General features: G+C 39.8%; 2 protein-coding genes across 2 annotated transcripts; one reads left to right on the top strand and one right to left on the bottom strand.

Moving 5' to 3' along the window:
* The first annotated feature begins 102 nt into the window (after positions 1-102).
* On the top strand, positions 103-21,993 carry LOC130913532 (uncharacterized). Its single transcript, XM_057832208.1, has 3 exons — positions 103-164; positions 21,000-21,285; positions 21,573-21,993. The coding sequence occupies exons 2-3, from the start codon at positions 21,074-21,076 to the stop codon at positions 21,991-21,993; spliced, it is 633 nt and encodes a 210-aa protein (XP_057688191.1). The 5' UTR covers positions 103-164; positions 21,000-21,073.
* On the bottom strand, positions 21,708-23,870 carry LOC130912865 (uncharacterized). Its single transcript, XM_057830960.1, has 6 exons — positions 23,507-23,870; positions 23,209-23,436; positions 22,858-23,029; positions 22,618-22,766; positions 22,509-22,543; positions 21,708-22,285 (listed from the first exon to the last, which is right to left on the bottom strand). The coding sequence occupies exons 1-5, from the start codon at positions 23,655-23,657 to the stop codon at positions 22,539-22,541; spliced, it is 705 nt and encodes a 234-aa protein (XP_057686943.1). The 5' UTR covers positions 23,658-23,870; the 3' UTR covers positions 21,708-22,285; positions 22,509-22,538.
* Positions 23,871-27,794: the final 3,924 nt, after the last annotated feature.

Here is a 27,794-nt window from a genome sequence, read left to right as displayed (position 1 = left end):
GACAACAAGTCATTTCGGAATATCCTGACATCGCTCGGAGCGCGCTGAAATCTGTGCTACAATTTCCAACATCGTGTATTTGTGATGCTAGCTTCTCTCACTCTCCCATCTCGGGACCATCTCGTCTCAACGAAACAAACTCAGGCCTCCCACTGATTCAGCGGGTGAGTTGTATTTTTTCCCTGCACTTAACACGACGGGGCTAAAAACAAATGCTATTTTATATTTGCTGTATTTTTCTGCCGCACATTGCCGGTGTTCTGACAAAGTTGGCATGCGCGTAACGTTAAAAAGGACCGCGAATGCAGCGATTCCTAAGTACACAGTACAAACTTTCTTTAAAGAAAGGAATATTAACTTACGTTTGCCATGTTAGGCGCACACAATAACTGCACGTAGCCCTCTCACTTAACGACTTCGCCGTGTTGTTAAGCATTAATTTACGCCATTTCCGTGTTGCACATGTATGTTTGTGATGTAAATAGTTTTTTAGCACCATTGGATAACATCGAGAGTCCAAGTGAATATAAAACAGGGCTTTTTTCACCGCCACAAAAGCTTTGGGAGCAAAATTTTATAAGGGTGGAAAATTTGACAGGACACCAGTCCGTGAAAAAAAGACCCAAATCACACCGGTCCGTGGTGCAAAAAAGGTTGGGGACCCCTGCTGTAGCTGACGAGCAGGGATTAGCTGCAGGTGCGACCCCGGCACGCCCCCACAGAACAACAAAAACAAATTCTGACAATCAGGAGAACGCGACACAAACAAGCAATCAGCCCTCGGCAACTACTGAGCGAGCAAGCGGCATTTTATTTCATTTTTTCATTTCATTTTAAAAATTTAAGTGACGGGTAAAAATAGATTATGACCGGATTTTTATGACCCTGTCAGTCAAAATGACAGACAACGAAAAAGTCTACCCCAACCTCTGGTGGGGAATATTTTCTTTGCACTCTTTGGGCCTACCTGAGTATTGTTGCTGACCATGTCCATCCCTTTATGACCACAATGTACCCAACGTCTGATGGCTACTTTCAGCAGGATAATGCGCCATGTTATAAAGCTGGAATCATCTCAGACTGGTTTCTTGAACATGACAATGAGTTCACTGTACTCAAATGGCCTCCGCAGTCACCAGATCTCAATCCAATAGAGCATCTTTGGGATGTGGTGGAACAGGAGATTCGCATCATGGATGTGCAGCCGACAAATCTGCTTCAACTGTGTGATGCCATCATGTCAATATGGACCAAACTCTCTGAGGAATGCTTCCAGCACCTTGTTGAATCTATGCCACGAAGAATTGAAGCAGTTCTGAAGGCAAAAGGGGGTCCAACCCGTTACTAGCATGGTGTACCTAATAAAGTGGCCGGTGAGTGTATATATCCTTGAGTATTCTCATTCAGTAGCAGAATGGTCCTATCACTGCTGTAATCTATCATTTCCTACTTTGTTGCTTCAGCAACTCACTTGAACTGCGGAAGCTGGCTATATGCCTGTATCATTAAACACACCAATATATTATTTTAACTACTGAGGGTGACTAAAACAAGACAAATTATAGTAATTGAGTAGAGGAGGATTGCATGCTGAAAAGGTGAAACAGCTTTAGGCTAGTATTATAGAATTCAAATTTTACTGTCATGACCATGGTTAGTGAGCATAAGATGTACAGTGGGGCAAATAAGTATTTAGTCAGCCACTAGTTGTGCAAGTTCTCCCACTTGAAAAGATTAAAGAGGACTGTAATTGGCAACACGGGTAAACCTCAACCATGAGAGACAGAATGTGGAAAAAAAAGAAAATCACATTGTTTGATTTTTTAAAGAATTTATTTGCAAATCATGGATGAAAATAAGTATGTGGTCAATACCAAAAGTTCATCTCAATATTTTGTTGTTTACCCTTTCTTGGCAATAACGGATCCCAAACGTTTTCTGTAACTCTTCACAAGCTTTTCACACACTGTTGCTGGTATTTTGGCCCATTCCTCCATGCAGATCTCCTCTAGAGCAGTGATGTTTTGGGGCTGTCGTTGGGCAACACGGACTTTCAACTCCCTCCACAGATTTTCTGTGGGGTTCAGAGCTGGAGACTGGCTAGGCCAATCCAGAACCTGGAAATGCTTCTTACGAATCCACTCCTTTGTTGCCCTGGCTGTGTGTTTGTGATCATTGTCATACTGAAAGACTCAGCCACGCCTCATCTTCAATGCCCTTGCTGATGGAAGGAGATTTTCACTGAAAAGCTCTTGATACATGGCCCCATTCATTCTTTCCTTTACACAGATCAGTCGTCCTGGTTCCTTTGCAGAAAAATAGCCCCAAAGCATGATGTTTCTACCCCCATACTTCACAGTGCGTATGGTGCAATTCAGTATTCTTTTTCCTCCAAACACGAGAACCTGTGTTTCTACCAAAACGTTCTATTTTGGTTTCATCTGACAATAACACATTCTCCCAGTCCGCTTCTGGATCATCCAAATGCTCTCTAGCGAAACGCAGATGGGTCTGGACGTGTGCTTTCTTCGGCAGGGGGACAGGTCTGGCAGTGCAGGATTTGAGTCCCTGGCAGCGCATTGTGTTACTCATAGTAGCCTTTGTTTCTGTGGTCCTAGCTCTCTGTAGGTCATTCACTAGGTCCCCCCGTGGTTCTGGGATTTTTGCTCACCGTTCTTGTTATCATTTTGTCGCCACGGAGTGTGGAGGGAATTGTGAGTCCATGTTGACCAACGACAGCCCCAAAAAATCACTGCTCTAGAGGAGATCTGCATGGAGGAATTGGCCAAAATACCAGCAACAGTGTGTGAAAAGCTTGTGAAGAGATACAGAAAACATTTGGCCTCCATTATTGCCAATATAATAAAGTATTGAGATGAACTTTTATATTGACCAAATACTTATATTCCACCATGATTTGCAAATAATTTTTTTAAAAAATCAAACAATGTGATTTTCTGGGATTTTTTTCCACATTCTGTCTCTCATGTTTGAGATTTACCCATGTTGACAATCACAGGCCTCTCTAACATTTTCAAGTGGGAGAACTTGCACAATTAGTGGTTGACTAAATACTTATTTGCCCCACTGTACAAAAAAACAGACCTTTTCAGCTCAAGAATGATGTTTACTGATGTAATGTTTTAATCATGGGCGGACGGCGTTGATATTCATATTACACCCAACTTAACAACTTAGCAGGCATTTCACACAGTAATTGATCATTTTAGCTTGACGTTGATAAGACATGAACCAACTCAAAATAATATTAATGCTTAAGATTTTGTTCTGACCTGGGGCATCATGACAACCATTTTAATGGTTCTCCCATATATTTCTGCTGTGTGTCTGATTACTACCTAATAGTATATGAGGTATTAGCCCTCTGCCAGCAAATGAATGCTGTGGCAGCCGTAATATTCGTGCTTTGCGGCTGTGCTCTTTGGAAAATTATCTATAGCTATTGCTTCCTTTTCTTCTCCTGTTGGTCCTATGAATATACTCACAAACAATAGTAATGTTGTTTTCTGCAATATCGTGACTACTATACTGGTGATCACATTCTGGGTATTTCTTTACTGTTTCATCTATATAATGATGTTTATCAGCGGTATATTAATCATTTAGGGGGCTTTTAATATTCATATGTACTCCCCTAGTTTTGAATATCTTTGCAAGGCATTTCATACAATGATTCATACTTTTTTCTATTGTTGGTTTTATTGATGAGCTCCCCGGTACTTTTTATATCAAAAATAACAACAAAGACGTTAAATTGTTACTTATTACCTTGGTCTTTCCAAGGGAAAGAACAAGGTAATGCTGTTCTGCAACTTTATCGTACTTATTATTACCTTGGTCTTTCCAAAGGAAAGAACAAGGTAATGATATTCTACAACTTTATTGTACTTATTATTATTACCTTGGTCTTTCTGAAAGAAAGAACAAGGTATTGTTATTGTGCAACTTTATTGTACTTATTATTTATTCATCTTATTCTCCGCGTTTTTTTGAGCCAACGCACAGCCCAAACCGTAGCACCGATCGGCACAGTTCAAGTATCGGCACGACCGGAATTTTCGCGTGACGATGGGAATTTTTCAAACCGCCACGAAAAATTTTCCGTTCGCCCGTAAACGGCAATTTTCCGAAAAATAAAAAAAGTTTCAAAATGTATCTAGTCCTACAATTTTTGACCAAATCACATAATTTGGCCATCAAAAATTCCGGGACGGTGAGGGGCATAAAAGTTGTATACAGAATTTGGCAAAAATTTACGGTTCCCCGGAAATTTGCCAAAAACTTTCCTATTCATTTTGAATGGAAAAAAAACGCGCGCTTCACAGCCCGAACCGTTAGACCGATCGGCACCGTTCAAGTATCGGCACGACCGGAATTTTCGCGTGACACAGGAAACTTTACAAATGGCCCCGCAAATTTTTCCGTTCGTCCGTAAACGGCAATTTTCCGTGAAAAAAAAAAAAGTTTCAAAATGTATCTAGTCCTACAATTTTTGACCAAATCAAATAATTTGGGCATCAAAAATTCCGGGACGGTGAGGGGCATAAAAGTTGTATACAGAATTTGGAAAAAAATTACGCTTCCTCGGAAATTTGCCAAAAACTATCCCATTCATTTCGAATGGGAAAAGTCCCATTCACTTCCAATGGGATTTCCAATGGAATTTACATTGCATTGATGCCATTGACGGCCATGCATGTCGAATCTACTGATGCCAATGTACTTGGATTCAATTGACTATATAGATGTCGATGCCATTGACTGCCATGGACGTCCAAAATTTTTCCCATTCATTTTCAATGGGATTTTTTTTTTTTTTCCCAAATCAACAGAAAATGACTAGATATCATTAGGACGTGTCCCCCAAATGTCCCCGATTGCATTGCCGCTTATGGAGGGTGATGCCATTGACGTTCATGGACGTCCAATTCTCCCATTCATTTCTAATGGCTTTAACTTTGTTTAGTGCCAATGACTGGCATTATGGTCCATTCTATTGATAGACCTGAGTGGGGCTAAGATTTGTATCTCCACAGAGGAAAGACCAAGGTGTGTAATTTCTCCCGAAATTGCAGTTTCTAGTTATTATTATTATTTATTCATCTTATTCTCCGCGTTTTTTTGAGCCAACGCACAGCCTAAACCGTAGCCCCGATCGGGACCGTTCAAGTATCGGCATGACCGGAATTTTCGCGTGACGATGGGAATTTTTCAAAACGCCACGAAAAATTTTCCGTTCGCCCGTAAACGGCAATTTTCCGAAAAAAAAAAAAAGTTTAAAAATGTATCTAGTCCTACAATTTTTGACCAAATCACATAATTTGGGTATCAAAAATTCCGGGACGGTGAGGGGCATAAAAGTTGTATACAGAATTTGGAAAAAACTTACGGTTCCCCAGAAATTTGCCAAAAACTCTCCCATTCATTTCTAATGGGAAAAGTTCCCATTCACTTTCAATGGAATTTACATTGCATTGATGCCATTGACGGCCATGCATGTCGAATCTACTGATGCCAATGTACTTGGATCCTATTGACTATATGGATGTCGATGCCATTGACGGCCATGGACGTCCAAAAATTTTCCCATTCATTTTCAATGGGGAAAAAACAAAATTTCACCAAATCAACAGAAAATGACCAGATATCAATAGGACATGTCCCCCAAACTTCCCTGCTTCCATTGACGCTTATGGGGGGTGCTGCCATTGACGTCTATGGACGTCCAAATTTTTTCCCATTCATTTTCAATGGGATTTTTTTTTTTTTTCCCAAAATCAAAAGAAAATGACTACATATCAATAGGACGTGTCCCCCAAACTTCCCCAATTACATTGACGCTTATGGAGGGTGCTGCCATTAACGGACATGGACGTCCAATTCTCCCAATCTTTTCTAATGGCTTTTACTTTGTTTAGTGCCATTGACTGGCATTATGGTCCATTCTATTGATAGACCTGAGTGGGGCTAAGATTTGTATCTCCACAGAGGAAAGACCAAGGTGTAATTTCTCCCGAAATTGCAGTTTCTAGTTATTATTATTATTCATCTTATTCTCCGCGTTTTTTCGGCGCGCCGCACAGCCCGAACCGCTGCACCGATCGGCACCGTTCGGATATCGAAACGTCCGGAATTTTTGCGCGACGATGGCTTTTTTAAAAAGGGCCCGGAAAAATTTTCCGTTTTCCCGCAAACGGCAATTTTCCAGATTTTTTTTTTTTTTTCAAAATGTATCTAGTCCTACAATTTTTGACCAAATCACATAATTTGGGTATCAAAAATTCCGGGACGGTGAGGGGCATAAAAGTTGTATACAGAATTTGGAAAAAATTTACGGTTCCCTGGAAATTTGCCAAAAACTCTCCCATTCATTTCTAATGGGAAAAGTTCCCATTCACTTACAATGGGATTTCAATGGAATTTACATTGCATTGATGCCATTGACGGCCATGCATGTCGAATCTATTGATGCCAATGTACTTGGATTCAATTGACTATATGGATGTCGATGCCATTGACTGCCATGGACGTCCAAAATTTTTCCCATTCATTTTCAATGGGGAAAAAACTACATTTCCCCAAATAAACAGAAAATGACCAGATATCAATAGGACGTGTCCCCCAAACGTCCCCAACTCAATTGACGCTTATAGAGGGTGCTGCCACTGACGTCCATGGACGTCCAAAATTTTTCCCATTCATTTTCAATGGGGAAAAAACTAAATTTCTCCAAATCAACAGAAAATGACCAGATATCAATAGGACGTATATCCCAAACGTCCCCAATTCCATTGACGCTTATGGGGGGTGCTGCCATTGACGTCCATGGACGTCCAAAATTTTACCCATTCATTTTCAATGGGAATTTTTTTTTTTCCCCCCAAATCAACAGAAAATGACTAGATATCAATAGGACCTGTCCCCCAAATGTCCCCGATTGCATTGCTGCTTATGGAGGGTGATGCCATTGACGTCCAGGGACGTCCAAACTTCCCATTCATTTCCAATGGCATTTCTTCATGTTTGTTCATTCTTTTGATGCCAATGTACTTGGATTCCATTGACGCTTATGTAAGTTGATACCATTGACGTCCATGGACGTCCAAAATTTTTCCCATTCATTTTCAATGGGAATTTTTTTTTTTTCCCCCCAAATCAACAGAAAATGACTAGATATCAATAGGACGTTTCCCCCAAATGTGCCCGATTGCATTGCTGCTTATGGAGGGTGATGCCATTGACGTCCACGGACGTCCAAACTTCCCATTCATTTCCAAAGGCATTTCTTCATGTTTGTTCATTCTATTGATGCCAATGTACTTGGATTCCATTGACGCTTATGTAAGTTGATACCATTGACGTCCATGGACGTCCAAAATTTTTCCCATTCATTTTCAATGGGATTTTTTTTTTTTTTTCCCAAATCAACAGAAAATGACTAGATATCATTAGGACGTGTCCCCCAAATGTCCCCGATTGCATTGCCGCTTATGGAGGGTGATGCCATTGACGTTCATGGACGTCCAATTCTCCCAATCTTTTCTAATGACTTTAACTTTGTTTAGTGCCAATGACTGGCATTATGGTCCATTCTATTGATAGACCTGAGTGGGGCTAAGATTTGTATCTCCACAGAGGAAAGACCAAGGTGTGTAATTTCTCCCGAAATTGCAGTTTCTAGTTACCTTGGTCTTTCTGAAGGAAAGAACAAGGTTATGTTATTCTACAACTTTATTATTATTATTATGCAATGGTTTCTCCGAGTTTTTTCGGCGCGCCGCGCAGCCCGAACCGTACCACCGATCGGCACCGTTCAAGTATCGACACGACCGGAATTTTCGCGCGACGATGGGAATTTTTCAAACGACCCCGAAAAATTTTTCGTTCGCCCGTAAACGGCGATTTTCCGATTTTTTACAACTTTTTCAAAACGCTACTTGTCCTACAATTTTTGACCAAATCACATAATTTGGACATCAAAAATTCCGGGACGGTGGGGGGCATAAAGATTGTATACAGAATTTGGAAAAAATTTACGGTTCCCCAGAAATTTGACAAAAACTTGCCCATTCATTTTTAATGAGAAAAATAAAATTTCAAAATGTATCTAGTCCTACAAATTTTCACCAAATCACACAATTTGGGCATCAAAAAATCCAGGATGGGGAGGGGAATAAAGGTTATTAACACAATTTGGAAAAAATATACGGTTCCCCGGAAATTTGCCAAAAACCTGCCCATTCATTTTTAATGGGAAAAAAAGACAACTTTCAAACTGTTACTAGTCCGTCATTTTTTGACGAAAACACACAAGATGGGCGTCAAAAATTCCGGGATGGTGAGGGGCATAAAAAATACCGAGAAATTTTTTTTGATAAAATGTACGGTTTCCCGGCAAATTGCCAAAAACTGGCCCATTCATTTTTAATGGGAAACAAAGAAAAGTTTCAAATTGTATCTTGTCCTTCAATTTTTGACCAAATCACACAATTTGGGCATCAAAAATTCAGTGATGGTGAGGGGCATAAAAGTTGTATACAGCATTTGTAACAAATTTACGGTTTCCCAGAAACTTGCCAAAAACTTTCCCATTCATTTCTAATGAGAACATTTCCCATTCACTTCCAATGGGATTTCCAATTGAATTTTTTTTTTTTTTTACATTGCAGTGATGCCATTGACGGCCATGCATGTCGAATCTATTGATGCCAATGTACTTGGATTCAATTGACTATATGGATGTCGATGCCATTGACGGCCATGGACGTCCAAAATTTTTCCCATTCATTTTAAATGGGGAAAAAACTACATTTCCCCAAATCAACAGAAAATGACCAGATATCAAGAGGACGTGTCCCCCAAACGTCCCCAACTCCATTGAGGCTTATAGGGGGTGCTGCCATTGACGTCCATGGACGTCCAAAATTTTTCCCATTCATTTTCAATGGGGAAAAAACTACATTTCCCCAAATCAACAGAAAATGACCAGATATTAATAGGACGTATACCCCAAACGTCCCCAACTCCATTGACGCTTATGGGGGGTGCTGCCATTGACGTCCATGGACGTCCAAAATTTTTCCCATTCATTTTCAATAGGAATTTTTTTTTTTCCCAAAATAAAAAGAAAATGACTAGATATCATTAGGCCGTGTCCACCAAATGTCCCCGATTGCATTGCCGCTTATGGAGGGTGATTCCATTGACGTCCATGGACGTCCAAACTTCCCATTCAATTCCAATGGCATTACTTCATGTTTGTTCATTCTATTGATGCCAATGTACTTGGATTCCATTGACGCTTATGTAAGTTGATACCATTGACGTCCATGGACGTCCAAAAATTTTCCCATTCATTTTCAATGGGAATTTTTTTTTTTTTCCCCAAATCAACAGAAAATGACTAGATATCAATAGGACGTGTCGCCCAAATGTCCCCGATTGCATTGCCTCTTATGGAGGGTGATGCCATTGACGGCCATGGACGTCCAAATTTCCCATTCATTTCTAATGGCTTTTAATCATGTTTTTTCATTCTATTGATGCCAATGTACTTGGATTCCATTGACGCCTATGTAAGTTGATACCATTGACGTCCATGGACGTCCAAAATTTTTCCCATTCATTTTCAATGGGAAATTTTTTTTTTCCTCAGATCAACAGAAAATGACTAGATATCATTAGGACGTGTCCCCCAAATGTCCCCGATTGCATTGCCGCTTATGGAGGGTGATGCCATTGATGTCCATGGACGTCCAAACTTCCCATTCATTTCCAATGGCATTTCTTCATGTTTGTTCATTCTATTGATTTCAATGTACTTGGATTCCATTGACGCTTATGTAAGTTGATACCATTGACGTCCATGGACGTCCAAAATTTTCCCCATTCATTTTCAATGGGATTTTTTTTTTTTTTCCCCAAATCAACAGAAAATGACTAGATATCATTAGGACGTTTCCCCCAAATGTCCCCGATTGCATTGCCGCTTATGGAGGGTGATGCCATTGACGTCCATGGACGTACAAACTTCCCATTCATTTCCAATGGCATTTCTTCATGTTTGTTCATTCTAATGATGCCAATGTACTTGGATTCCATTGACGCTTATGTAAGTTGACACCATTGACGTCCATGGACGTCCAAAATTTTTCCCATTCATTTTCAATGGGAATTTTTTTTTTTTTCCCAAATCAACAAAAAATGACTCGATATCATTAGGACGTGTCCCCCAAATGTCCCCGATTGCTTTGCCGCTTATGGAGGGTGATGCCATTGACGTCCATGGACGTCCAAACTTCCCATTCATTTCCAATGGCATTTCTTCATGTTTGTTCATTCTATTGATGCCAATGTACTTGGATTCTATTGACGCTTATGTAAGTTGATACCATTGACGTCCATGGACGTCCAAAATTTTTCCAATTCATTTTCAATGGTAAATTTTTTTTTTCCCCAAATCAACAGAAAATGACTAGATATCATTAGGACGTGTCCCCCAAACTTCCCCGATTCCATTAACAATTATGAAAGGTGCCGCCATTGACGTCCATGGACGTCCAATTCTCCCATTGATTTCTAATGGCTTTTACTTTGTTTTGTGCCAATGACTGGCATTATGATCCATTCTATTGATAGACCTGAGTGGGGCTAAGATCTGTATCTCCACAGAGGAAAGACCAAGGTGTGTAATTTCTCCCGAAATTGCAGTTTCTAGTTTACATAAGTCTTTCATGCAAAAATTATGACTTCCTTTTTTTAACCCCTACACAGCAATCATTTAATTCATTGGCTGCCATTGACGAAGCTAGACGTTCAATACATTTTGACTGGGAGGGACGAACTGTTCATTTGCCCCTCCCGGTCAAAATGGATTAGACGTCTATCGCTGTCAGTGGCATTTAATGAGTTTAAAGTCTGTGGAATAAAATCAACTTTAGAGTCTTATTTGATTCCATAAACAAAGTGTATTTCTGGTTTTATTCATTTTGATGTAATTAACTTAGCTTTTACAGTGGTACCTCTACATATGTACGAAGTTAGTTCGTTCCAGGACCTTGTTTGTCAGTCGAAATGGTCGTATGTCAAGCAGGATTTTAAGAATACATTATAATTCCATTGATTCGTTCCACAGCCCAAAAACCTACACTAAATCCTTACTAAATAGTGCTGGTACTATTACAAATGGCAATTACACAGAGCAAAACAAATCAATTAAAATAAATCAAATAAAAATTGGAATTATAGTAATGTAATAATAATAATGATAATAATTAAAGATGTCCCAATCGATCGCCATCCCGATCGATCGGGTCCGATCACGTCATTTTCAAAGAATCGGAATCGGCAAAAAAATATTATTTATTTTTTTTAATTTTTTTATTTAAATCGTTTTCTAATTGTATTTCACGTTACAGACAAAATGTCTTACACTCATCCAGAGTAGTTTTGGCTTAAAGTAGGGCTATCAAATTTATTGCGTTAACAGCGGTCATTAATTTTTTTTAATTAATCACGTTAAGTAATTAACGCATGCGCTGCATGACCCACTCACGCATTGTCGCGTTCAATCTATAAAGACGCCGTTTTACCTATAGATAGCGCTAAAAGGCAGCGTATAATGAGTAGAGAGAATTTTGACAGCCTTTGGAGCCATTTTTTATGTGGCTAAAGCCTTACAATATCTCTCTCAGCAATTAAATATAACGTGGGAATGTGGGGAAGAAAGGTAGTAGTTGATCATATTCTTAACACCCTATGTTCTTTCCCAACGCAGAGAAGATATATCAATTGGTAGCCCTACGCACAGTCATGGTTGCACATCCCATCATGCATCTGGGCAGAAGTTAAATGGCTGCAGTATCGTTTACTGAAAGCTCAACAAATACACTAGATGGCAATATTTAGTCACAATATACAAAGTCACATTTATCCTTTAAGAATTACAAGTCTTTCTATCCGTGGATCCCTCTCACAGAAAGAATGTTAATAATGTAAATGCCATCTTGAGGATTTATTGTCATAATAAACAAATACAGTACTTATGTACTGTATGTTGAATGTATATATTCGTCCGAGTTTTATTCATTTTTTTCGTAATGCATTGCCAAAATGTATATGATCGGGAAAAATTATCGGGAATGATTGGAATTAAATCGGGAGCAAAAAAAAAAAAAGCAATCAGATCGGCAGATACTCGAACTAAAACGATCGGGATCGGATCGGGAGCAAAAAAACATGATCGGAACAACCCTAATAATAATATAATGAATCAGGTTCTAATGTGGTGGTTGTGTTCTGCATTCTGTTCCTGAATGCATCGCGTGGCTGACGTGACTGGGTGAGATAGGCGCGGTAGAGATTTTACATTCTCTTTCAATCGTTTCGTTGTGTTGCACAAGATGATGTAATAAATGATTAGAAACCTGATAAAGCTGACAATTTCTTTGGCGATGTTACCACAAAAATAATTGTCACCTTAAATTATCAAGAATGGCGAACGGAGGTCTGAGGAGGGCCGTCGAGATTGCTGACATTCTACGGCCATATTGTCAAGCCAGTTTACGGATGCGCACACCACGCTCAAATGTTTCGATCATTTCAATGGTGACCTCACATTTTTCCTTTTTTCAGCACCTGCACTAACCTTCTTGGAACCGTGTTAATTTCTCTCACAAGAAAATCCGCCGTGCGTCCGTCTTGCAGGAAAACAAAGAAACTGCCGCTCTGTCATTAATCATCATATTTCAAGCATGTCGTCGGATGTAGGAACAAATGGCGAGTCAAATTTTACGTCGGATGTCAAAAAGATCTTGTGTTGAAACTATTGTATGTCGAGGTACCACTGTTTTCGTAAAATTACACCGAAATCCGAAAAGCTCTTCAGCTGCCCTTTAAGAGCCCCCCCCACAAATCTTTTTTTTTTTTTTTTTTTTTTTTTTTTAATTAACATAAATTATAACTTCCCCAAGAAAGGGTTAAAGGACTTAAGCGACCAACTACTATTTCATGCAATTTCCTAAAACTGAAGTCATTGAAATATTCAAGGCACTCCATCTCAAACACTTAGATCTCTATTTGGAGTTTTCAACAGATTACAAAAGGACACAGCAGACAAAATCATATCACATAAAATGAAAAGAACAGCAAAATTATTAGTTTATAAGTAAATATACTTGAGAGAAGTTGGAGCCAGGAGCTACAAATTGGCTGAGCTGTGAACTAATCCCTGCCTGCTTGTGAATTGGATTTTTTTGCAAAGGAAGATGACTGACCAACCTGTTGCACCTAAATACATAGTAAGTGAGTCCTGGCAGTGTTTGCCTGGTTAGGGCCCGAGCACTAAGTGTGCGAAGGCCCTATTGTAATGCAAAGGATTATTATTAATTTTTTTTCAGGGCAAATGAAAACGGCCAATTTGGAGGCTTGAACATGCACGAAAAGTCACCAAAATTTGCACATACATGTGGCAAATATATATTTCGATAATTTTGCAACGTTGCAAAAAAATGCAACAAAATGGCTTAGTAGCGGCCCCTCGAAATTTTAAAATTGGCCTATAACATTAGGGTTTGTCAGTTTAGAGCGATGAAATTTGGGGAGTCTATACCTTGTCCAAAACTGCTCCAGAAAAGCATTGGCATCCATATGCCAAACCCAACAGGAAATCGGTTATTTTGGATCGAATGTGAAATTTTTATTGATTTACAGGGTGCACATTTGAGACGTTTTCGCTAAGGGAGTTTGTTGGATCGTCTTCAATTGGTGAGACTGTTCAGGAGACTTATGAGATCTTAAGTTTTAAAATGGTGCGTTTTCATTCATTGGTCTGACCTGGGCGTGGTGCCAAAGTCGGCCATTTTTTCAGCAACATGACAAATTCAGTAAATGACTAATAGCTCCTTCACACAACGTTCAATCTTTTTCATATCTGGCATGTATGTGCGGTATCCCACCCTTAACAAGAGTGCATTGAAATATTACCCATTAGGCCTAGCACCCCCTAGTGGGATCAGGAAATGCCTTTTTTTACGAGACAGGCTCCTCCTCCAAGGGAAAAAAAATCTATTGACCTCAAACCTGCATTGGGGGAGCCTTAAGGCATGTATGTGTTCAGGTGCTTGATAAAAAATACTGAGGTTTGGTTGAAGCAGAAGGGTCCAACGGGAAAGTGAAAATGAATGTGAACATTTTGTCTCGCCAAAAATTTTGAACGGTCATAACTCAGCAGATATACAACATATCTGCGCCAAACTTCCCGTGCTTGTTGAGAGTCCCAATCGATCGCCATCCCGATCGATCGGGTCCGATCACATCATTTTCAAAGTATCGGAATCGGCAAAAAAAATATCGGCCATGCCTTGTTTTAATATATATTTATTTTTTTAAATTAAATCGTTTTCTAATTGTATTTAACGTTACAGACATAATATGTTTCACTCTTCCAGAGTCTTTAGTTTAGGCTTAAGGTAGGGTTATCAAATTTATCCTAATAACGGCGGTAATTTTTAAAAAATGTATCACGTTAAAATATTTAATGCAATTAATGCATGCGCTGCACGACCCACTCACGCATTGTCACGCTCAATCTGTAATGGCGCCGTTTTACCTATATAGAGAGATAAACGGCATCGTAAAATGAGTAGAGTGAATTTTTGCAGCCTTTGGAACCTTTTTTTAATCGGCTAAAACCTTACAATCCCTCTCCCTACGATCAGAAATATCATGGGAAGCAATGTGGGGAAGCAAGGTAGCAATTGATCTTTATCTTAACACCTTATGTTATTTGCCAATGCAGAGAAGATATATCAATTGGTAGCACTATGCACAGTCATGGTTCCACTTCCCATCATGCATTTGGGCATGACTACAGTATCATTTACTGAAAGCTCAACAAATACACTAGATGGCAATATTTAGTCACAATATACAAAGTCACAAGTCTTTCTATCCGTGGGTCCCTCTCACAGAAAGAATGTTAATAATGTAAATGCCATCTTGAGGATTTATTGTCATAATAAACAAATACAGTACTTATGTACTGTATGTTGAATGTATATATTCGTCCGAGTTTTATTCATTTTTTTCTTAATGCATTGCCAAAATGTATATGATCGGGAAAAATTATCGGTAATGATTGGAATTGAATCGGGAGCAAAAAAAAGCAATCGGATCGGGAAATATCTCAAACTAAAACGATCAGGATCGGATCGGGAGCAAAAAAACATGATCGGAACAACCCTAGTCTCTTGCACCCATTTTCCAAATCTAACAGGAAATCGGGTATTTTGGATCGAATGTGAAATTTTTGTCGATTTATAATACAGTTTATATTTGGAGGCCTGAACATGCACGAAAACTGACCAAATTTTGCAAGCACATGCGGCTTTGCGTAAATTTCGATAATCTTGCGACCCCAAGAGCAAAATGGCACAGTGGCGCCCACTTGAATTGAAGGGAGTTTCGAGCAAGTTAGGTTCTCATGAGATTACAAGAGGGGGACAATCTGCCACAACCCTGACCTGCGTGCCGTCCGAGTTTACGTGACATCCGAGTTGCGCCAAACTGCGAGGGCCCGTTCAGTCCTGCTTGTAAGGCTTAGTTTCACTTTTGTTTTCTGAAATAAATCCTCCCTTTGTGTCATGTCCTGCCTTGCCTCCCTGCTTCTTCCCCTCAAAAACTTCAATCAAACCCATTCACCTGAAATCGTATCACACGGATCTATTATTGATCGTGTGGCATGAAGCAATCTGCCTCTGTCTGGTGGCTGTATAATGTCTTTACCAAACCTTAGTCATTAAAGAAATGGCCCTAAAACTAATGAAAGCAAGCAAAACTGCAACAGACAACTGAATTTTGAATGTATAAATGAATGTGGTGGTATTGCTTCAGCTAAGCATTTCCGATTTCTAGCCATTTTGCATACAGCCAAAACCTTTAGTGCCTTCCGACATGTTGCAAAAGCAGCAACTGGACTGATGTTCGAGATCACCTTTCACAAATTCTCTCCCTAGCTATTGTATCATCACTTAACCATCCCAGGGAGAGAAGTCACTACAGTGAAAAGCTATCCAAAGGTTGACATATGGGACATTTAACCAGTGCTTAATTTGTAAATCATAAGGTACCAGAACGCAAAGTACATATGAAAGCGCAGGGATGACGGCACGGGGACAGGTCCCAGAACATATTGTAATAGCCCGAATGGGGAAATAGAAAGGAGAGCAGTGAATGATGGCTTCCTTCACTTTATTGTGGCAACAGTTAAATAACAAATAACAAAAATAACAGCGGTCTGGTGCAACATGCGACCGCCAACTTCGCTCTAACGCCGGACTCTTCTCCTCACTTCCCGTTTCGTCACCACTCTGCTGTCCAATGGCCCCTTCACGGGCCCGCACACAGTTACGGACATTACAATGTGCAGAAAATGGTGCTGAAAACAAAACGCAAATGCCCACTTGCCATGCTGTGGGACTTTCCTTTTGTCTTTCTTTTCTATGTGCTTTTCTGACTCGTTTTGAACCATCTTCCTTCTTTTTGAAAAAAGACAGTCAATGCAACTGTCTTTTTGGCTGCTTGCTCCCAAGATGCCGCAAATTTCAATTTTTTTTTTCTTCTTAATGTCAGGGGCGTGATTTGTTGGTCCAGCTTTTCAGTGCATCAACACATCTCACTCTTTCAAATGTTATTAAATTTTTATAAACAACATGCAATTCTTGCGATTTGTTGTGTAAATGAATTTATGCATTTTATTTTATACTGTAATGTCCGTAACTGTGTATAATATTCTGATATAATTAGGGGTGCACATAATTTTTTTGCCCAGGTTCTCAGAGGAGGACCTGGAGATGTGACTCGGTCCTCATTGAGCTTGAGAGCCGACCCGCCTGATGCGATAAAATTATGCCAAGCTTTACTTAGAGCCAATTACCTTTAATTAATTATATAAACAATTAACGCTTGATTAACATCAACTGGCACAACAAAATTGCCATTACTTTGAAGTGAAATGCAAAGTAACAAACATAAAAGCACTAATTCAAAATAAACGGCATTCATATGCGGCTCTCACATTAACTCCAATCCTCCTCTACTCAAGAGCTCATTGAACGTGCATGTTTAGCTTTGTGAAATGCGAGCAAAAACACGTTTGTCAGCGCATGGCGCTGTTCTACAATAACTTTATTCCACCACTTGTCCATAGGGCGAGTGGGGTCCTGTCTGACATTGATAGTTTGATTAATTGCCACATGCTCTGTTTTTTTCGTGCTTTTCAAAGTTTGGATGGCTAAAATTCTTTGACCCTACATAAAATGCGCTGCTCTTATTAGCGACATTGGGATTCTCACGGCAAATGTTGCACCACATTTCCATGCGAGCATCATTTGCTTCTAGCCATGGTACCTCCTGCAGCCACTTTTCAGCAAAAGTCCTTTTTTTCGGTAGCTCCGGTGATGTCTCTGTCGTCTGTCTGTCTTTTGACGGGGGTGGGGGAACACGGAAATAATTACTCAGTGGGGCCCGCCTCTTTGACATTTTGAGAAGTGATTTTCTCGTGTCCGCCGCAAATACAGTGGTCAGCTAGGCCTGTCGCGATAACAAATATTAGTGTGCGATAATTATTCTCATAAATTATTGCGATATGCGATATTATTGCGCCCCCCCCAATTTTTTTTCAACCAATTTACAATAACACAGTGAGAATACAGTATACATTCATAGATAAATTCAAAAATACTTTTTAAGAAATCACAACTAAAAACAATAGACCATGCCTCTTACGTAAAAAAAAAAAAAAACAATATTGATACCGCACAGCACCACAGAATAAATAAAATGTGTTGAAAAAAAAAAAAAGAGAGAAAAAAAAATTGCACTTAATAACTTAAGCATTTAGGCAAATGAAAACTTTTCCCCGTCATAGCTTCTGCAATGGTGTTCCATAGGGATGCAACGATACAGTTAAGTCACAGTTCGGTACGATTTTTGATACGGGGGTCACGATTTTCGATCCGATTCAATACATTTAATGCTCTGTAAAAAAAAAAAAAAATTAAATTTTTTGTTTCGTTTTTTTTTTTTTTTTTTTTTTTTTTTTTTTTTTGCTAGCGAGCAAAAATTAAATTGCCATCATATAAACATGCATTTTAGTGCATAATATTTACTGTATGTGCTTACTTCTTACTGATCTGAAAAATGTTTGTACAAAAGAGCTGAGAACAATCTTTACTGTTTGTAAAGTGAGGCAAGGCACACTGTTGATTGCTACAGCTTTCTTAACAGCTAAGTTTACTACATGAGCAAGACATCCTATTTGTTGTCCGAATCCATCTGTGTCACGTACTGAAATAACAATATTTGCAACATTATCTGTAGTCACTGGTATGGAATGATTTGGCCTTCTTAACTTCCATTCAGTCATGACAGTTTACAACTCATCGATGTAGTATATTGACTACGTAACCCATAATCACTCTGTGCTCACGTAGCCAATGGCATGGGACGTAGCACATCTAGTGTGCCATTTCATGATATCTAGTGTGTGCGCGCATTAAAAAAGTTAACAAGCGCCGCTGAAGTCACGTTTGCTCATTACTACACAACACCAGCATATGACACAGCGCTCTTAATTTCATTCAGCTGTTTATTGTCAAAGCGAGGTTGTTCGTAGCAGCCTAGTCGGTAACAATGTTTTGGCGGACTTCGTTGTAACTATCCGGCGTTGTGCCGAAAAACAGCCACCCGCGTGAAATGTCACTCCTGACGGGAGCGCCCACAAGTCAACGACACCGGCGCGCTGTAGCTGGTCCACAGTAACTCCGGAGCACTGATGCGGCCGGTATACGTTGAACAATAGGATATAATGGGAACGATTGGCTCCGGCGCTAGTTTTTGCCGGACTTGGAACGAAGATGCATTTTGCGCAGTTGGTAACGAGGAATCCGAACTTTTAACAGCACGTCTGCCGCACGCGCGCACGCACGTGCACGCGAGGCGATAAGTCGCAGCGGAAAAATTTCCGCCTTCATTTTTATATATCACGCGATAAATGGAATTATTGCATATTGCGACAGGCTTACGGTCAGCCATTGGTACGCAAAAGCGTATCGAAGCCGTTGAGGGCCAGCGCGTTTGTCTATGTCCGGTACGCATGCGCGCATGCGGACCACTTATGTGCACCCCTGGGTATAATGTTTTCCGAGGCACCCTGAAGTGCACGCAACGTTACTGTTGTTTTGGTCACGTGATGCGGGAATGCGATAGCCCCAAGCTGTGTTCGTACTGTTAGCTCCATGTGTTAATAAAGAAAGTTGTCAGCATGTCGTGTGTTCGATACCTTTGTCAACAAAAAGCTCATAACAAGACACTATGCACGATCCGTTTAAGAGACGGTGGGACTGGAGAGCTGTGAGTAGTAGCAGCAACATTTTCATATTATTATTATTTTATATTTTATATTATTATTATTTTATATGCACGAGAGGTGCTTGATCTGCCAAAATAAGTACAGGAAGACAAGGAGGCCAAAATCAAGAGGTGCCGGAAGCACCTAACCCTAACCCTGCATTTAACCCTTTATAAGTGAGTATTTTTAGTCATTTAAAAAAAAAAAGTACACTCATGTTTAAGTGCCACTGACGGCACTTCATTGTGATACACGGCAAGCCGTTTATATGGATCTCAGACTCAGGAATCAGAAATAGCGAGTAAGTTTGTATTTAATAAAAAGTATAAAAAAGGAAGCATGTCAAGCAGTACACAAGTTGAACAACGTACAATAAAAATATAGCACAAAAAAAGAAAAAACAATATGATCAAAGTAGGATACAACCTACTAGCTTGAGGAAACTTTGGAGAGCATGAAGATGAGGGCACACACAGCAAGGCAATCATCCGACAAAGCTGATACACAGAGGCATCCTGAAAAGATACCAAGGATAGAAAGGCATGTAGTTCTTAAAAGAGAAATGTTAGTATGAGTTATAATAATTTGATATTTAAACCCCTCTTAATGTTTTCGTTTAATAACCCATGGCCACACAGACGGACTTCCACCGTGGCACTCTTTAAAGATATAGGGTAGTGATTTAAATACGCCACAGGGTGTCAATAGACCCTACTCACATGACGTCACAACCACGCCTCCGCGCCATATTTTCCGTCTACTCCTCAGTTTGACGCATTACCGCTACGTAAATTCCTCCTATTATGGCGTGTTTTTCTGCTCGTTAACATTAATAATCAAAATGGTGAAGGCGTGTGTGGCGGTTGGTTGCAATAACAGAGAAGATAGACGGAGAGACTTGAAGTTCTACCGTATTCCGAGAGACCCGGAGAGGAGAGCGAGATGAACTGCTGCAATTCGACGAGAAAACTGGGCTCCAAACGATTACCACGGATTATGTAGTAGTCATTTTATATCTGGTAAGATGCATTTACTATATATTTAGAGGGTTTTGGGCTGACAACCACAATTAAGATCATTGCGAGGCTAATCGCCGACAACATACAGTTTCAAAATTCAAGATGCTTATTTCTTCCACCATCATTACATTTTGAATAATATTTAGCCGGTACCAAGTGAAAGAAGCTGGCCTCGTCTACGGATCATCAGTTAAACAGGTGTGTCCAAACCTTTTGCAAAGGGGGCCAGATTTGGTGTGGTAAAAATGCGGGGGGCTACCTTGGCTGATTTACATAGAACAATATATTTAAACAAATGTTAGCAAGCCCTTCTGTGTGTCACATTTGCTTTATTTTTTTTTTTTTATTTATAATTTCAACAGTCTCGTCTTTGTGGCGTTCTCTTTCGACATTCGGGCTCTTGCGAAATACTGCTGCTGTGAAATTAAAGGGGAACTGAAGACCTTTCCGGATTTTGGTGTAATTTTACGAATATAAACTTTGGACGAGTTCGTAAAAACAACCATGTCATTATTAAAGCATAACTGTGACCATAATTTGTGTTTTTTTAGCTTTTTTGCACTCCGTTAAATGTCCCTTCCTAAACCCGGAAGTGTGACGTAAGCTCCAGTAGGCGGCAGAAAACATGGCGGACCACAGCAGCACCAGTGATTGTGACATTTCCAGCGAAAGTAGCCCTTCAGGATCGTTGTGTCGTGGCGAGGGGTCCCAGGAAAGGCAGTATACAATAACTCCTTACATGTTTGAACCTGAGGTGTCAGATGACGATTTACACAGCACATCAGACGGTGGTGATGACGCAGACTGGCGACTTGACACATCACGTAAGGACGAGTGGTAAGTTTATGTCTAGCATCGTCATTTCTCTCTGACCCCCCCCCCCAACGTCATTCTGTGATATAATTATCAGTAATCAGACGAGTTGGAAAACATTCAGACCAATAGGACACCCAGATTTCCATTCTGTGTCAAAGAGCTGAACAAGACAGGTTAAAAAAAAAGTAGAAAAATGTACTGACGCCAAACCTGTGTAAAGATAGTAATATGGTCTAGCTAGCCCAAATATGGCTAAATAAAGGTGGTTGATTGTAATTTTTCGAAGTAAATTACATTTTTTTGTCCAGGTGTTGCTGTAAACACTGTCAAGTAATGACCCTTCCAAGAGAATGCCTTTGCTGTCAGGAGATCCCGGAAGTAAGAGGCAAACTTGAGGAGGCAGAAGCACTGACGGATACATTGCCGGAGTGCATTTTGGATCACCCTGGCCTGAATGCCATTTGTTTCAACCCTTGGGCCCTTCAGTGTGCTTGGGCCAGGTACAAGCAACTGTATGGTGGCAAGGCATTTGAGGGGCCCACAGATGCCAAATTTAGACATGTCGCCTACAGACAATTTGTCACCTGGTGCTGGGAGTATCTAGGCAAAGACATTAGAGTGGTACTCCCCTCATGTTTTGTGTCTTCCATCAGGGCACACTTCCCTCCTCCTGGTCTAGAAGAGGATTTTGTGTTTGCAGGGCACAAACTACCAACATTGAAGAAGTAAAACAATAAATTGTAATATTTTGATGACTGTTTAATGCATTTATCCATTTTTTATTTTTTACAATATTATATTCCACAAAAACAAAACAATAGTAACAGTGACAACAGTAAACAATGATTCAACATTTATTTTGGCCGAAATCTGGATAAAACTGTCTTGACAGCATCAGCTTTCACTGGTTTCTCGTACAAGTCGCTGAGTGGTGGGGGCTCATCTACCCTTGATGGTGCCTTATGCCGTGGCTTTTGCAGCACCAACTCCATCAAATTGTTGAAACAATCTTCAACATACACTGGAAATAAAAATTTCATTTTAAAATAAATACGAAAATAATTGCAGGTGTTTTTGGCAGATTGTGATATAACATAGAAAGCTGAGCTAAACCAAGCAAACAATGGCACACATCAAAACACAAATTTAGTAAGTAGCACAAAGTTAGTATAGCAACAGACTTTTTGCAGCGTTGAAATATGATAAAGGTGAGAAAGACAGTTTAGTGTGAAAGAGTTATTTACATGCATTTGAAATTGAAATACTTATCCTGATCAACCTGCACATAAAAAGAGAAAATAAATATTTTCAAAGGATAAATGTAATAAATTTCACTATTGTACGTTTACTTACGGTAACTAGGTTTTACCAACACATTTTTCAATGAATAACCACCCTTCTTGTACTTGGGGAATGCAATGCTATAACGCTGTTCCCCTGCTTTTGTGTAAGCCCTAGGTCTTCCAGCATTCTCGTTATAATGAAGGGCAGCAAGATAAATCCTGGATATAGAAAATTGAAAGTTAACAATTGCAAATACTTGGATAAACTTTCAAATGTTTATGTGTATAACTTTATTTAATCTTTACAGACCTACTGTGCATTCCTCGATATGAGAACTGGAACATCTTGGGGGCAAATTGATTAACAAGGCTGTGAAAGGCCTCAAGTCCACTAGTCTGACCAAGAGCAGACATGCTGCAAACATCTTTAACAAAGTGCTTCTTGGTCAAAAGATCAACAAGTCTTTCACAAACCTCACTTCCTGAAAAAAAAAACACATAATGAACAAATGAAAAGGTGTATATACTATATGTGAAAGCAGTAGATGCAGAAGACAGGGTTAGATTGAGGCAAGTGATTTGCTGTGGTGACCCCTGAAGGGAAATGCCAAAAGAAGAATTGATCATTATCATTTATTTCTCCTCATGAGAGAATTATTACCTGGTTTGAGCCATTTTTTCTCTCTCTCCAAACTACCATGATAACAGTTATCATGTATATTTTGGATATGTTCCACACCAGACAACCACTTCCCCTTGATGTCTTCCTTGTCACCCGGTGTTGAAGATGCAACACACCAATACAGGTGGTTGGCAATGCTTTTGATCCAATCCTTGATTATACGGAAGGAGTTAGGTTTTGCCAGTGCCTCTAATTTTTTAGTCAGACCTAAAAATGAAGTTGAAAATGAGCACATTCAATTTCATTGCAAAATTGAATGTGCTCAAAACCCACCAACCTTTCACTACATGCCAGCAGTCATAATAATGTGAAATCTTCCATGACTCTCGCACCCACTTTGAGACTTGGCGATGTCTGTCAGTTACAAGAGCCCGAATATTGAGTCCACTGACATCTTCCTTGCAACGCTTGAGGCCTTCCAGCTCCATATGGTAACTGCTCTTTGTCTCGTTACTCTACAAAGCAAAAAGCACATATATCTTCTATAAGTCGCACACTAGGTAAGTCAACATTCAGAATAAATTTGTACTAACCTGTACCAGTTCAACTGATAGAATTTTATTTATTCCAAGCTCAATAAGGCAATAACAGCCAAATTTTGCAGAATGCCCCATGCTGTCACATCTCGCGTCCCCTCCCAAAACAAGAGGTTTACCCTGAAGGCTTGCAAACAACTTGTCTTTGTACTGGTTCCAAGTTTTCATAATGGCATCATGCAAATAGGTAGACTGATGGTTAAAAAATGTCCTCACTGACTGGCATTGTATATTCAGGAATCTGCAAAATTGAAATGACACTTGAGAGTAATGTGATCTCAATTCAAGGACCAGCACTCTTTCAATCAATAAGCCTACCTTAATAAGCGCAATGCTTTTTCTGGTGTGGACCCCGAGAACAAGATACCGGCACTCAATAAAATATTGAGCACGGGTATTTGACTTACTGAGGGTTGGTTTTTCCACTCATTTCTGTGGCCACACCTGGTGCACTCTGTCCTGACAGTAAGAAGTGTCCCCTTCACCTAGGAATAAAAGCAGGTTTTAAAATAATGAAAGCTTCATGAAAAGCATGGTGATAATTTTTACAGGGTACATTTCACTTACATTCTTGTAACATTTATTTATGCCACTGCAAGAGATGCAAACAGCTAAGAGCGAGAGAAGTGCCGACTGAAATACAATATATTTTGTCGTTTTGCTGTAGCACTCTCCGTCTTCTCTATACAAAGATACATTGCAATAATTAGTAAAGTATAAAGGTAATTAGAATTTTCAAAATGTATACATAACACTAACGATTTCATTTCATCAAAATTTTCCGAATTTTTCTCTGCCAAGTCCTCGTCGTCAGTCGTCGCAGACAAAACACATTCGGAATCTGAAGCCTCAAGATCTCTTTCGTCGTCATCATCACTGCTGGACTCTGAATTACTTGTATCGTCATCCGAGTCGACCCACTTTCTCTTTTTGACTTCAGGAAACTGGATAGCGACTGACTTGAAACACTTTTTTTGTCGTGTTGGGCGTTTTCGCTGCTTTATCTTTGATGTTTGACATCCTGGAAAGAAAATAAAAAATCACAGTTGGATATAAATATAATTAAATTAAAATTATAAAATACAATTTTCTTACCCTTCTCAGCAGTTGCTGATTCAATTGGCTCCTTCTCAGAAACCTCCGAATGTTCTTGGCAATCTAATAATAATGCCTCAGACATAGCAGCATCTATTTGACGCAATGTTTCCCTCTTCGAATAGGCAGACCTCGGTGTTGGAGTAAAATTGTCATTATTTTGTTGGGATGTATTCGGTGTATCAGGGGCTGGGAGGTGGATTGTTGGCACTGCATTTTTCTTCAGACGGAGCCTAGAAATGAATTACAAAAGTGTATAGGGATCCATAGGCTAGTAGACTTTATATTTACCTTGTGACAGGCCAAAAGATAACTAGCCAAGGTCCTACTTGGTGCTGAGGACATTTTAATAATACCCATAGAGGTAGTAATAAATGTATCAAATTCACAAGACGGGACGACCTGTCGGCTAAGGATTTGCACTCGTATATCAACAGAAATGCATCAAATTTTAGATTAAGAAAATTCAGAAGTGGTCTACTTACATCTTTGTAAAACCAAGCCTGTATTCCACTAGGTTGTCAAAGCTGTCGTCGCTAAAATGATGAAAACAAAGTACCGACCGAGGAACAGGAGAAAAGTTCTTCCGCTTCACTCTCACAAAAGCGGTCCAAATCCTTGCAGAAGATTTTTTTTTGGGCCACTCATAAAGTTTCGAGCCTTCGTGAGAGCAATGCATCGCTACACATCGAGATGGCATTATGAATTTTGCGAGTAAAACACAGAAAATGTTTGCAATATATGGCGACAGCCGCGTGGTGCTATACTAATACACTTCCGTGTCCAGAGCGACTTCCTGGAAGTTACGTCATCGGGTAGCGGTCGCAGCGAGCCGCGTCCCTCGTTGCTAAGGTGTTGCTATGGCTATAACTCAAAAACTATGCGGTCAATTTTTTTTTTTTTTTTTTTAATATGAGTTTTGAGACAGCCAGTGATGCATTTAATACAATTCAACCGAGTAAAACGCTCAGGAACGAAATCCGAAAACCTCTTCAGTTCCCCTTTAAACTAGCTTCAAGTTGCTATAATTTCTCGCTGCGTATCTTTCCTGTAATGTTGTCGTACATGTCAGCGTGTCTTGTTATTATCGCGTCACATCGAACTCTTTGAAAACAGCGACTGTCTCTTTGCAAATGAGGCAGACACAGTTGTTGCGTGTTTTATTGAAGAAATAGTCCAATATCCACCTATCCTTGAAGCGTCGGCCATCGCAGTCAACTTTTTTTTTTTTTTTAATTGTCGCCATTTTAGAAATCACACAGGGTAATGTTGCTTAGAGTGCTGCTCTTAATGTTTTTCAAAGTTTTGTGAGAATAGACCCTACCCACTTGACGTCACAGCTCCGCTCTCCTGAATGGTACCGCCCACTTGTCCGTCAAAACATAGTGTTAACCTGTTACGGCTACGTACATTTCTCCTATTTACGGCGTGTTTTTCTGCTCCTTAACATTAATAATCAAAATGGTGAAGGCGTGTGTGGCTGTTGGTTGCACTAACAGAGAAGATGGAAGGAGAGACTTGAAGTTTTACCGTATTCCGAGGGATCCAAAGAGGAGAGCGAAATGGACGGCTGCAATTCGACGTGAAAACTGGGCACCAAAAAATCACCACAGACTATGTAGTAGTCATTTTATATCCGGTAAGATGCATTTAAGATATACTTAGAGGGTTTTGGGCTGACAAATAACCACAATTAAGATCATTGCGAGGCGAATCGCCGACAACATATGACGTAGTACGACATAGTTTCAAATTCAAGATGTTTGTGACTTCCCTTTCTTCCACCATCGTTATTTTTTGAATAATATTTAGCTGGTACCAAGTGAAAGAAACTGGCCTCGTCTACGGAGCTGACAAATAACCACAATTAAGATCATTGCGAGGCTAATCGCCGACAACATACGACGTAGTACGACATAGTTTCAAATTCAAGATGTTTGTGACTTCCCTTTCTTCCACCATAGTTATTTTTTGAATAATATTTAGCTGGTACCAAGTGAAAGAAACTGGCCTCGTCTACGGGGCTGACAAATAACCACAATTAAGATCATTGCTAGGCTAATCGCCGACAACATACACGTATGTATGTAGTGAGAGTGCTATCGCTAAACCATATAAACATTAAAAGCCTTAACTCCATTGACAAACGACATGAAATACATTAGACTTGACAGTGGATGTTAGCAATAACAAAAGATTTTGAATTAAAAAATTCCGTAACTCACCTTTCCAAGCACAAGATAGATTCCTGCCGAACGAGGACCTGTTTCACCCAACCAGCAACGAAGCATTTATAAGCCTCCAAGCTCTTATAGTTTTTCAAATTTTCGTGGGAATAGGCTGATTTTGTGTGGACAAGATAATTGTAAATATCAGCGTAGCAGATGTCAGGCAGACAGGGCGAAGACAGTGGGTCGAAAAACATCGATTTGGGCATCAAATATGGATCTGGCGACTGTATAGAACGAAGCTTTTCCACATAACGCCTTTTATGCAACACATCCAGTGAGTTTACGGCATCAGAAAACACCGGGTCTTCCATGAAATGCATTTTAAATTCCTCGATCAATTGAAAACAATGCTAATACAGAGACAAAATTACGGACAAGTGGGCGGAACCACACAGCGAGCACGTGGTTTTGTGATGTCGGTGGGTAAGGTCTATAGGCCGAGTTTCTGTGGAAAAGATAGTTGTAGATATCAGGGTAGCAGATGTCAGGCAGAGAGGGCGAAGACAGCGGGTCGAAAAATATCGATTTAGGCATCAAATATGGATCTGGCGAATGGATAGACTGAAGCTTTTCCACATAACGCCTTTTATGCAATGCATCCAATGAGTTTACAGCGTCTGAAAGTACTGAGGCTTCCATGAATTGCTCTATAAACTGAACGACTAATTGAAACCATTGAGAATAGGGCTAAACACAGATGGAC

This window comes from Corythoichthys intestinalis, chromosome 3, assembly GCF_030265065.1.
Source record: "Corythoichthys intestinalis isolate RoL2023-P3 chromosome 3, ASM3026506v1, whole genome shotgun sequence".
NCBI lineage: Eukaryota > Metazoa > Chordata > Actinopteri > Syngnathiformes > Syngnathidae > Corythoichthys > Corythoichthys intestinalis.
Note: the sequence above shows the minus strand (reverse complement) of the source record. Positions and strands in the feature narration are given on the sequence as shown.